The 15067-nt window shown below is 48.6% G+C and overlaps 1 protein-coding gene across 2 annotated transcripts in view; it reads left to right on the forward strand.

Annotated features, from left to right (window-relative positions):
- Nucleotides 1-15067, forward strand: part of XPNPEP1 (X-prolyl aminopeptidase 1) — a 30107-nt gene that overhangs the window by 1021 nt on the left and 14019 nt on the right. For both annotated transcript variants that reach the window (XM_035547785.2, XM_035547784.1), the window contains exons 2-9: nucleotides 2049-2179; nucleotides 7588-7651; nucleotides 9109-9213; nucleotides 9530-9622; nucleotides 10191-10334; nucleotides 10708-10803; nucleotides 13055-13136; nucleotides 14093-14303. In XM_035547785.2, coding sequence (XP_035403678.1) covers nucleotides 2063-2179; nucleotides 7588-7651; nucleotides 9109-9213; nucleotides 9530-9622; nucleotides 10191-10334; nucleotides 10708-10803; nucleotides 13055-13136; nucleotides 14093-14303 — 912 coding nt within the window. In that variant the 5' untranslated portion in view covers nucleotides 2049-2062. The remainder of the gene's footprint in view (nucleotides 1-2048; nucleotides 2180-7587; nucleotides 7652-9108; nucleotides 9214-9529; nucleotides 9623-10190; nucleotides 10335-10707; nucleotides 10804-13054; nucleotides 13137-14092; nucleotides 14304-15067) is intronic.

The following is a 15067-nucleotide window of genomic DNA, read 5'->3' on the forward strand; positions in this document are numbered from 1 at the left end:
CTCCTGAGTTTATTTAAAATAAATAAGTAAATCTCTTGGCTGGTCATAATGTTGTTGCTCTCACTCTTCTATGTTTTTTCTCTCTCTGTAAATAAATCAGCAGCAGTGTTATAAAATTCTACAGCAGCTTGTTATAAAGGATGGACAGAAACAATCACAGTATAATAAAGTACAGCGTAGTTTGCACACGCTGTGGAAAAAATATGAAATTTGTCCTGAGAATAAATCTGAAATGTAATCTAATGCCAGCGAAGGCACTGGGGTCAGATCATCAATTTGATGGCGTAGTGTATGATGCTTTTGAGCCTCCTTTGCTCCTTGTGAGCTGAGTTTTAAAGCACAGTGTGCCAGCAGGCAGTCAGCTTGTCACACGTGAGTCTGTGTGCTCTGAGCTTCTTGTGACGAGGAGTATGAGCGATGGTTTTGGGTAGAGACTCCCACACCTGAAAGCAGCAGGTTTTAGTGCGGTTCTTGGCTCAGTCACAGTGTTGCTGCGTCGCCTTTGTCAGATCACGCTGCGTTCCTATGGCTCTGTGAAACGGTGGCATGTTTTCTGCCTCCCTGTTTAGATGACAAGCATCACAGGACTGTGCTTTACTGTCTTCTGGCCCAAGACCGTAACGTTTCTGGGGGCTTCTGGTAGTTACTGAGGTGTAAGTAGAATAAGAGTGTGTATAAGTAAAAAAATGTTTGAGACTTGCCTGCTGTTTGCTTCTGCCATCTGTTCAGTGTTTGTGGACATAGCTGCGGAATGAGCTGTGAAATGAACTGGTCAGAACAAAGTGCTGCGCGGTGTGGCGTTCAGGCGGCACAGAGCCTACCCGCCCTGCGCTGGGAGTGAGGGCATTGAGGTTACAGCGTCCCAGTCTGTACCTGTATGTGTGAAAGGAGTGGGCAGGGGACTGGGAAGGGGATTTTTTGGGCACAGTATGGAGAGGTAAGTGAGGAAAAGGCAGAGAGATTCTCTGAAGGCATCGCTTGATTTTCATAGGCTTTCAGGCCAGGCCTCCCCCACAGCTTACACAGCCTCTGCAGCGAGCTGCGGAGCGAGGCACCTCAGCCTTCGCTCTGGCTTCCCAGCAGCGTGGCCTTCTGTGTCCCTGCACGGGGCGCCAGCTGCTGATGTTTTTTGGGAAGCAGATTGAGAGGCTGCCGTGCATTGCAATGCTAAAGGTGCACCCATTGCAGAACCAGGGCGAGGGAGTGTGCTTGGTCTGTGCCCTTGTTTTCCTTTCCATCCACGCTGAGCCCCACTCCTGCCTCCTTTATCCCAGCTGAGATCAGCAGAGCGTTTGCCAAAGGCCTTTAGGGAAGGTTCCTTTAAGCCACCCTTGTCCCCTGGCAGTCACCTGTGAGAGCTCAATGGGCTGTTCCTCCTGTTACAGTTGGGCTCTCGCTGCGTGAGCTGACATGTACCCAACATGAATACACCCAATGAAATCCTTGTGTATGTCCTCGGGAACAGATTTCTTTTGTCTGGGTTAATCCGGTCCCCAGTTCAGTACAAAATCCTGTGCTATGGTGAAACTTCTAAAAATTGCTTTACCTGGTCTGTTTCCGAGCCCCCAAAATGCACGGCTCATTCTCTGCAGGAGCACACAGCGCAGGGAGAGCGAGCCACAACGTTTCTGCCCCCAAAGTGAAAAGACAGAGTTTCTTCCTGTGTGCGTGACTGATCTGTGGGGACTTGGAACCTTCAACGTGACGTGCCAAGACCTTTGTTGGCTGTCATGGGGTTCCTCAAGCTGTTGGGCACGTCTGAGCTGCTCGGCTTCCAGGCGCCAGGAAGGGATGGCGTGTGTGTTCACCTAGTGTGTGTCCCCACTTGGCGTGCCAGTCCTTCACCGGGTAGTAAAGGGCCTGACCAGCACGGACCAGGTTTGGTTCTGTGGCCCTTTTTCGTGTTCTCGAGTGAAATGACAACACAGCAGAAGGTGACGCTGGTACAATTGTCCTCAAAGGGAGTTTCCTGTGGTGGCAGCCTCCAGCTGTGTGTGAGAGGCCAGGGATGGCTGGAGAACCTCTGAAGTTTTTGTGCTTTGTTCTAGTTGCAGGTGGGAAGATGAGTCCAAAAATTACAACAGAGCTGCTGAAACAACTGCGGCAGGTGATGAAGAGTCCCAGGTATGCCCAGGAGCCTGTCCAAGCCTACATAGTGCCCTCTGGAGATGCCCACCAGGTATGGATAGATGGATTGTGGGAACGATTATACTTTCCTTCCCAATAAGAACTACAAGCCAGGGATAACTAAAGTCATCCTTCATTCACTCACTTAAATGATTCTAGCATAAAAGCCTGAGTAACCCGAGAAACATCATGCTGGAAAAAGCTTCTGGAGCCTGTTCAGGAGACTGAGGTTTTATGTTCTTGCAACAAATCAGCGTGGATGTTCCACCAGCAACTTCTCATCAGACTGTTTCCAGGGAGAAAAGGGAGCTTGCCAGAGCACTTGCTGTCCCCATCCTGGCTGTTGGAAAGGATGGATTTACGGGGGGAGGAAAAGGCATTATATGGGCTTTAGTTTCTCCATTAGCACCTCCCAACCGAAATGTGCTCTTAAGCCTGGTTGCTGCAGAGCTTTCCCTTTGCTAGATCCAGTTCTTGCTGGAATTTGCTGCCTTGTGCTAAAGCTCTTAGATCCCATGCAGAGGGGGCTTTGGAGAGGCAGGGAAGGAGGACGCCGCAGTGACCCTTCCCTTCGGAGGCTGCTCTGCACCAGCCAGTCCGGGGCACTAAAGACGGGAATGGCTGGGCTGAGGAGGGTAACTCGTGGCGGCAGCTCTGTTGTGTGCTGCTTCTGTGGCTAAGATTTTTGTAGTCCGTGACGTTGATTCTAAATGTCTGAACTGCCTTCTGCCTCCCCAGTCTGTTCGTTTGCTAGTTTCGCTCTTCTGCCGGCTCTGTTGGGAGACCTAAGAACTGCTAAGGCTTTTTCCCTCCTCAGCCATTTTCAGGAAACAAAAGACCTGAAGCTTTCCTGGCTCGCGCCCAAAGCTCTCTTTTACCCCAGGGTGCAAGAGAGCAAAATTCAACTGAATCGGAACCTTTGCCCTCGACTTGGCACTGGGGCGCGTTGGGTCCAGGCTTGTCTGTGCCCTGGGAGCGATGTGCAGCATCGTGTTTCCTCTTTAGGAGATCCAAACTTGGGCAGGTAGGGGGAAGGCGTTTTCTGCAGCTGCCATTGTCTGCTGCATTCCTGCCTCGAGCTGCCTCTGTCCATATATAACTCCGGTTTCATTTCACTAGATGTTAAATGCTGTCATGTGAGTTGAAGAATGTGACCCTCAGGACTTCTGGGTTTTTCTGTTGCTCTCTTTTCCTTGACAGGGTGCAGTTAAGCAGAGAACCCCATGTTGCTATTTCCTGCTGGGCGAGTTGGTCAGGTTTCTTTGCGGAGAGAATCTGTCTAAATGGAAACGATTACCAAAAGCTGCTGCTTTTGGCGCTTCCCGACTAGCTAGCGCAGGGTTTTGTCTGTGAGGTTTGGGAATTGCTGCGAGTTTAGGCATAGGCGGAAACCTGTTGATCCCAGAACAGCCTCGCTGATCCAGGTGACTTGTGATGAGCTGAGATTTGCAGCTTCCCTTCATTCCAAGCGAGGCTTTGTTTCCTGTATGCAAATGGGAACTTTACAGGCCTGCAGTCAGTTTGCTCTTAAGCAGCTCCCTCTGTGACTCAGAAGACCGTGGTCAGTGATGCCCAAGATTTTAGTGGCTGGAGCCGTTTCCTCTCTGTAGCCCAAGCTACTTATTCCTGTCCTCGCTTCTCTCAGCAGTTGCTGAGGCTGTCCAGGGATCCGCGCCAGAGAACCGATCAACAAGGAGGATTTTCCCTCCTGTAGTGTTGACCCTGGTGTTAGACTGGGGGAAACATGGCCTTTTCGGTTGCAAAGAAACCCCTGAGTCAGACTGGTGCTCTCAGGCCCTGATTCCGCAACTGCTGCCTAACCTTTCTTGGTAACATCACTGGGAAGATTTGAGCTCTGGGCTTTGTGGTGCTTTTAAAATTGGTTTCCCTGCCAAGGCCAAAAGGCTTCGGTTATAAGCCTACCAGTTCTGTCCTCTGCTTTCCACGCCTAGTTGTGTAAGGATGTGAAGGACTTGAAGAGCTGCTCTCACGCAGCTGGCTCTGACTCTGGCTTATCAAGGCTTTTAATACCTTGCATCTGTGGTGTTTGTAGCCAGCCCTGAATGTCAGCTGCTTTGATTTTTGAATGTTTTGATGCTGGCGATTAGAAGTCAGAAGAAACTAACTCTTCCCCTGGGGACCTGGGTGGTCCAAAGGGCAGTGAGAAAGGAGAGCAGTCCCAGCCAGAAGTGAGCCGAAATCCATACAAGGAGCCCGCTGCCTTTGTGAGTACTGGGCATGTCTCGTGGCTTGAGTTATCAAAGGAACGTGAAAGGATGAAATGCCATGCTTTTGGGACTGAGGCACCCAATCCCTTTGTCTCCACGACAAACGCTTGTCTAAGCTTTTGGGGTGTTGCAGTGGTGAACGCAGGATCCATTTTTATGTTGTCATCCAGTTCACGCTGAATGTGGAGTCTGCCCACGTGGGGTTATCCAGAGAGTGGAGGCGCCTTCCCCTTAGTGGGAGGGAATGATATTTGTATTGGAGCTCGGGTTTGAGTCACAGAATCACTGGGGCTGGCTTCCACCTCAGGTCTTGGCTCAGTGCAAACAAACTTGGTCAGATCTGGCCGATCTTCCACACGACGGCAGGACCTGCCCAGCTCAGGGCCCCATGTTTGGGTTGGCAGAGATGCCATCTTCTGCTTGGGGCTGCCTCCTCTGACACACACATTGTGAGCCGAGGAGTCAGCAGAGCTGTAAAGCAAGAGAGGAGATGGCTTGTGCACGGGTTGCACCGACCTGTTCCAGATCTTACTCTGTGGTTAGGCTTTTGGCAGCGAGTGCTGACCTCCCTCCAAGCACACAGCAGCGTTTGTTCTTTGGCGGCATCAGCGTGGTAGCTCAGCGGGCAGCGAGCTGCGCTTCTCCTTGCTGCTCTCGGTTGACATTCGAATGCCCTGGGTAAAATAAGTTTTAAGATGTTAGTGATTCAGCCATGCAACTACTGATAAGCACCACTGATTTCTTTGGGTTCTTCCTGGCTCAGCTGAGGGTTTCTGTGATGCAGCTCCCGATTTTACCTGCACACCCAGGACTGACAGGTGTGGAGAGCAGCCACGAAGAGCCTGAGAAAGGGGTAGGTTGAAGGGCATCAGAGCTGCAAGACAGGCCCCAGGGGAATACCTTGCTCCGACTGTGCTGTGGCCTGTGCTTTGTGTGGCGTACGCAGGTGTTCCCCTTGTAATTTTAGCCTGTGCAAAGTACGGGCTCGTCTTTGCACAGTGGGGGTTGCTGCATGGAACGGAACAGGTGGGAGTGCAGGAATTCAGGCTGACAGATGAATGAACCCTCTTCCCCTCCAGGTCCCTCACAGGCCCTTTTAAAGCCCATCTGCCTCATTGTGAGCACTTAAAGCATTCTTTGGATTTGTCTGTGAATGGGGCAGCATGAGGTATTTCCCATTCAGTCAAGGTCTTTGTTAGCTTAGGTCAGCTTTTACCAGATCTAAAATGGATGAACTTTTTTTTACCTTGTAGATTAATCTTTTTTTTTTTTTAATTACACCGATCCATTTCACTGTCCTGGGCTGTTAATGCAGCTAGCCCAGCCTTGACTCGTTCCCATGAATGTGAAATTGCCTGCACAAGCAAACCAGCCTGTAATGTTTCTCTGCTGCGTTGTCACAGTCAGTGATGTGATCCACAGTGGGAAATTTCCAGCACCTCCTTCAGGCGTGGATGTGGTGCCCCAGCTGTGAGTTGGGAAGCGTAGGGGAGGGGGAGCTGCAGTGGTCATCGTGGTGGATAGTTGTTGGGAAACCTTGAAGTGAAGGATCCTCCTCCAGCCCAGCGCCGCTCTGCCTTCGTGCTCCATCCTGCTGCTGTGAGGTAGGCACCCGTGGGAAATGGATGCTCGATTCCCTTCCCAGAAGGGCTTTGTCCTCTCTGCCTGCTGATGCCTCTGTTGTTCTTTTGCAGGGGGCTAGTGGCACTGTTTCTGCCGATTAGTGGTTAGATAATGTAGAGGAGTTCTTGGGAGCAATCCCAGGGATCTTCCCTGGCAATAGACATCAAAAACCTATTCAGCCAGATTCTCTTTTGGACCACGGGTTTTGCTGTTCCAAGGCTCGGTTTCATCAGGTCAGTGGGAAATGGTTGGTAGCTGCTGCCCAGGACCTCTCCGGGGAGGAGAGACGTGGCTGCCCTGGAGGGTTTTTGACCGTGGAGTGGTTGGAAGCAGAAATAAACTGTGTTGGTCCTGGGTAACTGGGAGTTGCTGCGGTTTGTGCTTCTTGCTCGTTTCTGTGCTTTCGAACCCTGTCCCTTCTTTAGGAGAACAGTGAAGAAGAGCAGATTTGAAGGGAGGATTTTCTGATGAGCAGGTGGTTTGAAAATAGACATGGCCAGAGAGAGGGAAATGCAGTGCCTGTCACAGCAGGAACCGAAGCCACCTGAGAGTCAGGCTGTGGTTTCTCAGCTCATTTCCCAAAGTATTTCTCTTGCCACAGCACAGCTGGGAGGAGAGAAGCTTTATGGGCGCAGGAACCCTCTTTGGTTTCAGGCCATTGCTAAGGTACGGATTTCGGGGGGTTGCCATTCGAACGTCGCTGCTGTCAGCCTGGATTGTGCTGTTCTGCTGAGTTGTGCTAGTTGATGAACAGACCTGCTCAGCAGTTCCAAGCTTCAAACTTGCCAGAATGGGATCCCATAAAAAATGATGTGTGGGCCATTTCAAGGTATGGCTATTCTTTTAATTTTGGCAGCCCCCACAGCTGTCAGGTATCCGTGCCTTCGCAGGCTCTTCTGTAATGTTGCTGACAGAAGTGCCCGCTAACAGGTCGTGATGGGTTTGGGACGAGGACGGACGAGTAGTTTTTGATTCTCTCTCACTCACTGGCAAAACCATAGTTTCTGCTGAAGTTGGGGTTTGAGTAGGCAAGGAAGAAGTGAGAGGATCAGCACCTTGTGAAAGTTTGTAAAGGCTTAAAGACTTTACAGTTTTACCATCTCAATACTTTCCTTCAATGTCGTTGTGGAAGACAAAGTCTTGAAGGAATCCTCATAAATCCCAGTGAGGGGACTTCATTGGAGACAGTGAAGTTTGCAGGTTTTATGCACTGATTACTCTGGTCTGCAAGGTCACGGGGCACTTCTGATTTCTCTTCCTTTCACATCGAAGCTTCAAAGACAGCATTTGTTTGTTGCCTAAAGGGGAGGCTGAGTGTGAAATAAACATCTGCAAACTCTGAAGCACTTCAGTGTTTACAGACGGTTGTGGGAGAAGAGTGCTGCAGCTTGGAAAAAAAAAATACAAAAACCCCCAAACCAGTTGGACGTAAATACAGTATAATCACAGATGATTAAGTGTTCCGGGGAAGGAGAGCCGAGGATTTTTTTATCTCATTTCTCTCTCTCCGTGGCATCCTCTAGGAGAAGAAGCTTATCAAAGTATTTGTCATCAGCTGACTTTTTTTTGCCTGCTGCTATAAATAACTGCTGCCTCTTTTGTTTTCCAGAGCGAGTACATTGCACCCTGTGACTGCAGACGGGCATTCATCTCTGGATTTGATGGCTCTGCAGGTACTTTTCCAGAACTTGGGTTCTTGCTAATGTCCAGAATTCCCCCATAAAGAAATAGTCTTATGGCATAGAGGCAGGATGGAAAACTATCCAGCTTGTTTGGACTGTTCTCTTCCCATCTCAGCCTCTGCAGAATTGTCTTGGCTGCCCACTGGAATTATGTAATATCAGCGCAATAACAAGTTTTCAGAACATGTTTGACCCGTGAATGAACCGTCCATAAAGTAAAATCCTGTTAACTCTTTAATGCGGTTCTTGTAACCTACATTCGTTTCTTTTGATGTGGAGCCAGCGTGAATAGAATTTTACAATGCCTGTTTGGGTTGGGTAAATAGTAGAGATGGACTTCAGCTAGCCCTTCTGTTTAGAGAGAGCCAGGGCCAGAATCACTGCATTTGGAAACTGAACTCTGTGGAAAAGTTTGCTTATCTTGCTGAGACAGGATGTTTTCTTGGCTGCAGGATAGGTCTGTGTCAAGAGACCTATTTTTTATGCTAGCTGTACCCTAAGCAATGTATCTCTGCTGTGTGATTGTTGGAAAGTCACTTTAGTCTACTTAGACTAAAGTTAGGTCTTTTTTTCCCCCCCCCAGTTGTAAATTGGTTTAATAAATACTGCTACCTATGTGTTTGGAGGGTCCAGTCATCAGTTCCTATGAACTGCTCTGGGACCCCCATGTGGAAGGTGATAAACTCAGGGCTGTGGGCTGATGCTAATAGATAATTTGAATCCTGTATTAATGTCATGCCTTCCATGTTGTCGCCTTTTAATCTTCCTGTCTATTTTGGACCCTCATTATATGTCTGGAAGATCTGTGTTCCCAGCCTAGCATTTGGTTAATCCCTGAAGTTTCACTCAGGGTTTACTCACCTTATGTTTCCTGATGGAAGGCAGTTTTGCTTTACATCTTTTCAGGTTGAAGCAGCTTAAAACGGGGTGTGTGGGAGTTGAGTAGAAAACAATTCACTTTTGGAAACTCTGCTCTGCTAATCTGGGCTTCAGTTCCTGAATGTAGGTGAAGGGAGAGTATAGTCAAGATGTAGAGACTCAAAAGACTTGTTTCTGGTTTTTTGTTATTGTTTTTTTGTATGGGCAAGGCAGTGAGGGTACCCTGCTGAGATGTCACTGCCTCAACTGTCAGTTTACATCCCTCTGTCTGGGGTCAGTGGAATAGGACAGGTCCTGCAATCAGCAGAGGTTTATGTTCATAGATCCTGTTCAGCCATCTCTGCTGCAGCTGTAACATTTGGGAAAGGGGGCACAGCTGGGGGTGATCCCCACTTAGGCCAGCCTAGTAACACCTGCTTCTTGTGGGTGGCCTGAGCTCCGGCTTCCTCCCGGTAAGAAGATGGGATGGAGTCTGGGGATGCACAGTATGTGGTAGTGTGACAACAATCAGGTAGAGACCGACTCTAAGTAACCTCTAAATAACCACATCTTTCTGCCTTCCTGCCTAGGTACTGCCATTGTAACGGAGCAGCACGCAGCCATGTGGACGGATGGGCGCTACTTCCTGCAAGCAGCAAATCAAATGGATAACAACTGGACTCTCATGAAAATGGGTATGCAGGAGGCTGGGATACTGCTCCGCTGAGAAACAAACAACAAGCACAAGCTGCTTCGCCCACGGTACAGCTTGGGCAGTAGGGATACCCCATCATGCAGGAGTTTAGGGACATATTGGATACGCTGCTTCTCCTGCTTTAGGGCCCAGGGGTCCTGTGGTTCTTCTTGCCCATGGGTCTAGACACGCATTAGTAGATGATGTCTGATGCATCAGCTTGGACTTGGCATTTTGGGTAGTGTAGTAATGTTTTGGGATGACTGCTTCTACGAACCTTTTCTTACTATATTTTATTTACTCTTTAATCTGTGGAGGTCTGAAAGATACACCGACTCAGGAGGATTGGCTGGTGAGTGTCCTCCCAGAAGGCTCGAAGGTGGGAGTGGACCCTTTCATCATTCCAGCTGGTTGGTTTTACTTTATTTTATAACTCTGGGTTGGGCAACTAGTTTTCGCTTCTCTGCTTCCCTGGCTAAGCTGTTGTGTGATGATGTGCAACTAAATGTTGCTGAATTTTGGTCCGGATGGGGTGGTGGGGAGTTAAACCATTATACAAAACAGGTCGGATTTTGATTTCAGGCATGTGTCATGAGAGCTTCTCAGCAGCTCATTAGCTCCGAAATGCAAGAGGTGGCAACTACTTGCTGGACTTGCAGTGACCTTATGTGAAAAACAGAGCCATCATTATGGCAGTCTCTGGGGTGGCTTCTTCCAGTGACTCCTCTCTCCCAGCTGGAGCAGTTTTTCAGTAGAAGCATGAGGCTCCTGGGCCGCAAGGTTCTGGATCTGCTGCTGCCCTGCTGTGGCTGTGGAACTCAAGCTGCAATAGTTTTTGCTTTTTTTTTTTTTTATGGGAAGGAGAGGCTGTAAAGAAAGGAGGAGGCTCAGATTGCCGTTTCCCCCCAGTGAATGGGGTTGTTGTTCAATCAGTATGTGTTCTTTGAAACTGTCACTCTTGACTCTTCCCTGTGTCAGACCAATGGAAGAGGATGTCCAAAGTCTTGAGAAGTGCTGGCCACGATCTTGTACCTATCAAAGAAAACCTGATCGATGCAATCTGGACAGACTGTCCTCAGCGCCCCTGCAAGCCTCTCATCACACTGGACCTGAGTTACACAGGTGAGAAGTTTTACTCCCAGAATACAGGGACTGTTTATACTGCCTTACCTCCCTTTACTTTTGTCTTATAAGATAGTGAGAAAAACACTACTGGAGCCCAATACGGTCTGCTGTGATTAGGTTGAAGTTGGTCAGACCTCAGCTAATGACCTCTTTGTTCTTGAAACTCGACGTAACTTTGCTAGAGGCTGGATAATTTAGAAACAAATTCACGAATGTCTGGAGAGGGCAGCTTGTTTGAGATGGTTTGTGTCAGTTACTAGGCAGGACTGAGGAGCACAGTGTGCTTTGAGTACCTCCAAAATCCAGTTCGTGTTTCCACCATCATCCCCAGTAAAGTTGGTGACTGTAGCCTTTGTATTGTGTTTTGCAGGGGTTAGCTGGAGAGACAAAATTGTAGCCCTCCGTTCAAAAATGGCTGAGAGGAAAGTCCTGTGGTTTGTGGTAACGGCCTTGGATGAAGTAGCATGTAAGTCTCTGCATTGCCCTTCTCAGTTCTTCCTACAAAATAAGTGTCCTCCCTGCTTTTGAAAGGAGAAACCCTGCCAGGGTGAGAGACACTCATGACAGCCAACATGTTTGTTAGATGTCGATTAACTTGTATCAGCTGCAGTTGAGGAACCAGGTCAGAAACAGCGAGCCTGCATTTCTGCACATTGTCTTTTTGCACCAGCACAGCTCCTGGATACACTTCTGGCCTAGGAAAGGCAACAAATAACCATCTTTTTAAAACAGCACAGGCAAAGGTAAAGGAAAGTTACACATAAAGCTTGAGGCAGTTTCCAGAGGGGTAAAAATGACCGTGAGATCTTCTGGTTCTAAAGTACCCTGAAGCTGCTTCACCCTATGGGAAGATGGAGGCTGTTATCTGCTGTGGAGGATGGGCTACAAACAAAGCAGTGCAACATGTGGCTTTGTGTACATAAGGCAAGGGTGGGGTACACGGCGTTCAGTCATCCTCCGAATTGTCACACGGTTTTATGTCAGTCTTTACCTCTCTGCTGTTTGGCAAATGCTTTGATTAAAACAAATATGTCAGGGCTCAGCTGTTGTTTCCGTATCTTTTCAACCCAGGGTCCAAGGGTCCTGTTCGAGGGTCTCCCCTGTGTTTGGGGCCCCGGGGTAACTAGGTCTGCGCATCCTGGCTACCAGCCCAGTGTGTAAAAAGGGAGCACGGCCAGAAAGAGCAGTGGTTCCTCTGGGACTCCTGCTAGTTTTGTGTATCCTTTGTGCATCCCAGCGCACAGACCGGTGCAGTGGGAACGTAGCACTGGCAGGGTGTGTGCTGCTTAATGCGTGTACCTCACGTCTGATCTGACAAAGCAGAAATGAAAATGGTGTTCTCCTAGCTCCAGCACTGCAAGCACAGAGTCTCTGGCACTGGGAGAAGCCAGCTTGTGGAGGCCTGTGGGCTCTCCTGGATCTGGGGCACCGAGCACGGAGTTTGTTTCATGAAAGCAATACTTCAGGGAGTGGTGAATATGACTCCTCCCTGGGGAGGCCTGTGTGAGCAGAGATTGTCTCACCTTTTCAGGCGCATCTCCAATTAAATTAATGATAAATTGGTGCCCTGAGGTGGTTTCAAATTAAATGTCTTCAACAAAGCCAAGCTAGGTTATGAATCAAGGGTTTTAAGACAGACCAGAGGAGGTCATGAGAGAAGCTTATTGCCAGGTACCTGGCTGATTTCCTATCCTAAACTGGGGGAGGAATGGGAAGGTCTCTTTAATTCTAGTTAATTCCATGTCCTGTATTAAACTTCAGACAAGTTTCTGGGGACAGAAGGAGAGGGCCACAAAGGAGACCGCCTTACTGCATTGGGAATAGTCTGAGCGAGGAAATTCGTATCCATGCAGTAAAGAGTTCTTTGTGGCTCTTTCCTGCTTTCAAGTGACCTACTCCTCCCCTGGGGAGAATCAAACTCTAGTTTGACTTTCATGGCAGAATTTGCACAGTTCGATGAATACAGTCTTGGTTGTGATTTAGGACATGCTGGTTCTTTTTCCAGCTGTCCTGCTGGCTGACGTTATTGCCTTGAGTAACTCATTTCAGCTAATTGGATACCCTGGAGTTTTTATTTGACCCTAAAATCATGAGTTTGGAGATGCTGAACATCTACTTCCCCTCTTGACTTTGCCTGGAGTTGTGAGGAATTAAATCTTTGTGGGGGGGTGGTGGAAATTAAGACTGTGCAGCCTGAATCTGAGGTGTTGGAGGCACCCAGATGAGAGGCCAAAAAAGGAGCATTTTGGTCTTGCTTATTGTTTCCCTTCTTCCCTCAATTATCAAAAAAAAAAGTTTGGAATTAAATGATATATCCTCTTGTAACTTTGAACTCTTCTGGTTGTTGAGAAGTGAGCTTTCATCGTACTGCACAGACTAGAAAGAGCAAATAATACATTTTTTATCATGTCCATATCTTTTTTTGCCTGTACCTGCTTTCTACCAAGCCAGCCGTCCTTTAGAAGTTAAACCCTAATTTCCTTGCTCGATGGCAGTGTTTAAACTGCGGTTCTGGTGCCATCTCCTGGCAAAAATTAGGATTGCCAGAAGGGCAGCAGGATGTGGAACAGCTGGGTGGGAGCTGGACCTGTGGCCTGCACCCATGACGACTCATCGACTCATTGCTTGACTGTATTTTGCTGAGATTATTTTTGGCTTTCTTTTAATGTTGCAAAAGATGAACCAGGACTGTGATTCTTGGCGTTCTTATTTTCCAGGGCTTTTCAACCTCCGAGGCTCTGATGTTGAGTACAATCCCGTGTTTTTTGCGTACGCCGTCATAGGAATGAACACAATCAGGTGCTTATATTCCCCTCTTCTGTCCCCCAAGATGCATTCTTCTGTGGGAGATCCGTTCCAGCAAAGCATTTGTCTTTTAAAAACACTTCACGCTCGGATGCTTTAATGTCCCTTCAGAGCACGTTTGCCTTTGACATTAATTACTTTCCTCCACTGATCAGAGCTAGAGAGGCAGCCAAGAGCTCTGCTGTGCCCCTCAGCACCTCGGCTGACTTGCTGGGTTGCACTGGGCAGGACAACTGACCCCTATGGGTGTCACCCTAAGATAACGTGGAGGGCTGTCGGAGCCTGGGGTGAAACGTGGGTAAGAGCCAGCGCTGACCTGGGCATTGGAAAACCTCTCTGAGTCATCGATGAGTCACCTCAGAACTTCAGGGACCATGCAGTAAAGCTTCAGGGCTGATTTAGGACAGAAGGCTACTTTCCTGCTACTGCCGCGTAAAATGAGCTTCAGCAAGCACAAGAGTCTTAGAGGCATCTCCAAGCTGCTGGCTAGATGCGTCTGGGGTAAAACCTGGCTGAGAGAGTACATGTTGCATATGAAGGGTGAGCTGACCTTTCTCAGTCAGTGCAAGAGAGGACAATGTGACACTTAACAGTAGATTTTCCACTATGAGATGTTACTCCTGAAGATGAGGGAATGGCCATTGTGTGCTTCTGTTACTCTCTCTTGCTTGAAGCACAGTGATGGGATGCAGCCATTGCGAATGTGTTGTGCAAACAAAAACGCTATCAACTCCTTTCTTCTCAGCAGGATGGTCCATCATAATTTCAAAGCGGGATTTAAGCTGTATGAAGGCTGGTGGATAATACAGTATAGAGCAAAGTATAAAGCATAATTGACAAACTCCTTTCTCCCTGAACACCAGAACAGCGTGGTTTCTCCTTCCGTACCTTACTCCAGCTACTGTCGGATGGGGTCCCATCCAAACTGCTCTGTTGTATTTCTTTCTCAGGCTCTTTATTGATGGTGACCGGATGATGGACCCAGCTGTGAGGGAGCACTTACAGCTTGATTCCACCCTGGAGCCAGAGTTTAAGATCCAGGTGATGCCCTACGGATCTATCCTGACGGAGCTGCAGGCTGTTGGTGCAAGCCTGTCACCCAAGGAGAAAGTATGGCTCAGTGACAAAGCCAGTTACGCTCTGACTGAGGCCGTTCCCAAGGTTTGTGGCTCTGGCAAGGACAAAGGCTTTTCTTCTCTTTGTTGAGCATGGTCAGGAACGGTGTTAATGAGGGCAGCTGGCCTCAGCTTCCCTTCCACAAAGTGTGCCACAGGCTGGAGCTGGAGCGGAAGGGATCCAGCCGTGCTGAGGTATCGAGGCGTTGTTTAATCCTGGGGTTGCTCTCGATGGAGCTGCCCTTCCAACTCACTAAGCTGGTTTACCCAAAGAATTGCCAGCTTAAGATAAGACAAGTATAGTGAGAGAGGGGAGGGAGAGAGGGAGCAGGGTGAACTCAGGTCACCATGCCCACGGCTGGAGCATCGGCCTTGCACAGACCAGCAGTTAGAGCTGGAAATACTCACAGAAATTGCAGCAGAAAAGTTGGGCTGGACTTTCAGGAGGGGGCACTGGGCTTGGTCTGAGTGTCTGAAGATGGTTCCCCTTATTTATTGCAGTAGCTTGAGGTTATGAGGCAATATGTGATGTCTCATATTGAAGACAAAAGGAGCAGGGAGATAGAGTTGTTGCAGCAGGGAACCTTGTAAGGAGACAAGTAACTTGCAGGCACTGGTTGTCCATGCAGTGATCCCATCTGCCAAGGGACAGTTGTAGCATCAGAGTGATTTTTGTGCAGCTCTACGTGCTATATCTTACCCTTGTACTTGAACGTGGCTGTTTGGAGCTCTGCTTTGCACCTGATACTCTGGTAGCCATGAAAGGAGATACTCAGGGAAGGGTACGGCAGCAACTACAGAGAGATAAGC

This window comes from Cygnus atratus, chromosome 7 (genome assembly GCF_013377495.2).
Source record: "Cygnus atratus isolate AKBS03 ecotype Queensland, Australia chromosome 7, CAtr_DNAZoo_HiC_assembly, whole genome shotgun sequence".
NCBI lineage: Eukaryota > Metazoa > Chordata > Aves > Anseriformes > Anatidae > Cygnus > Cygnus atratus.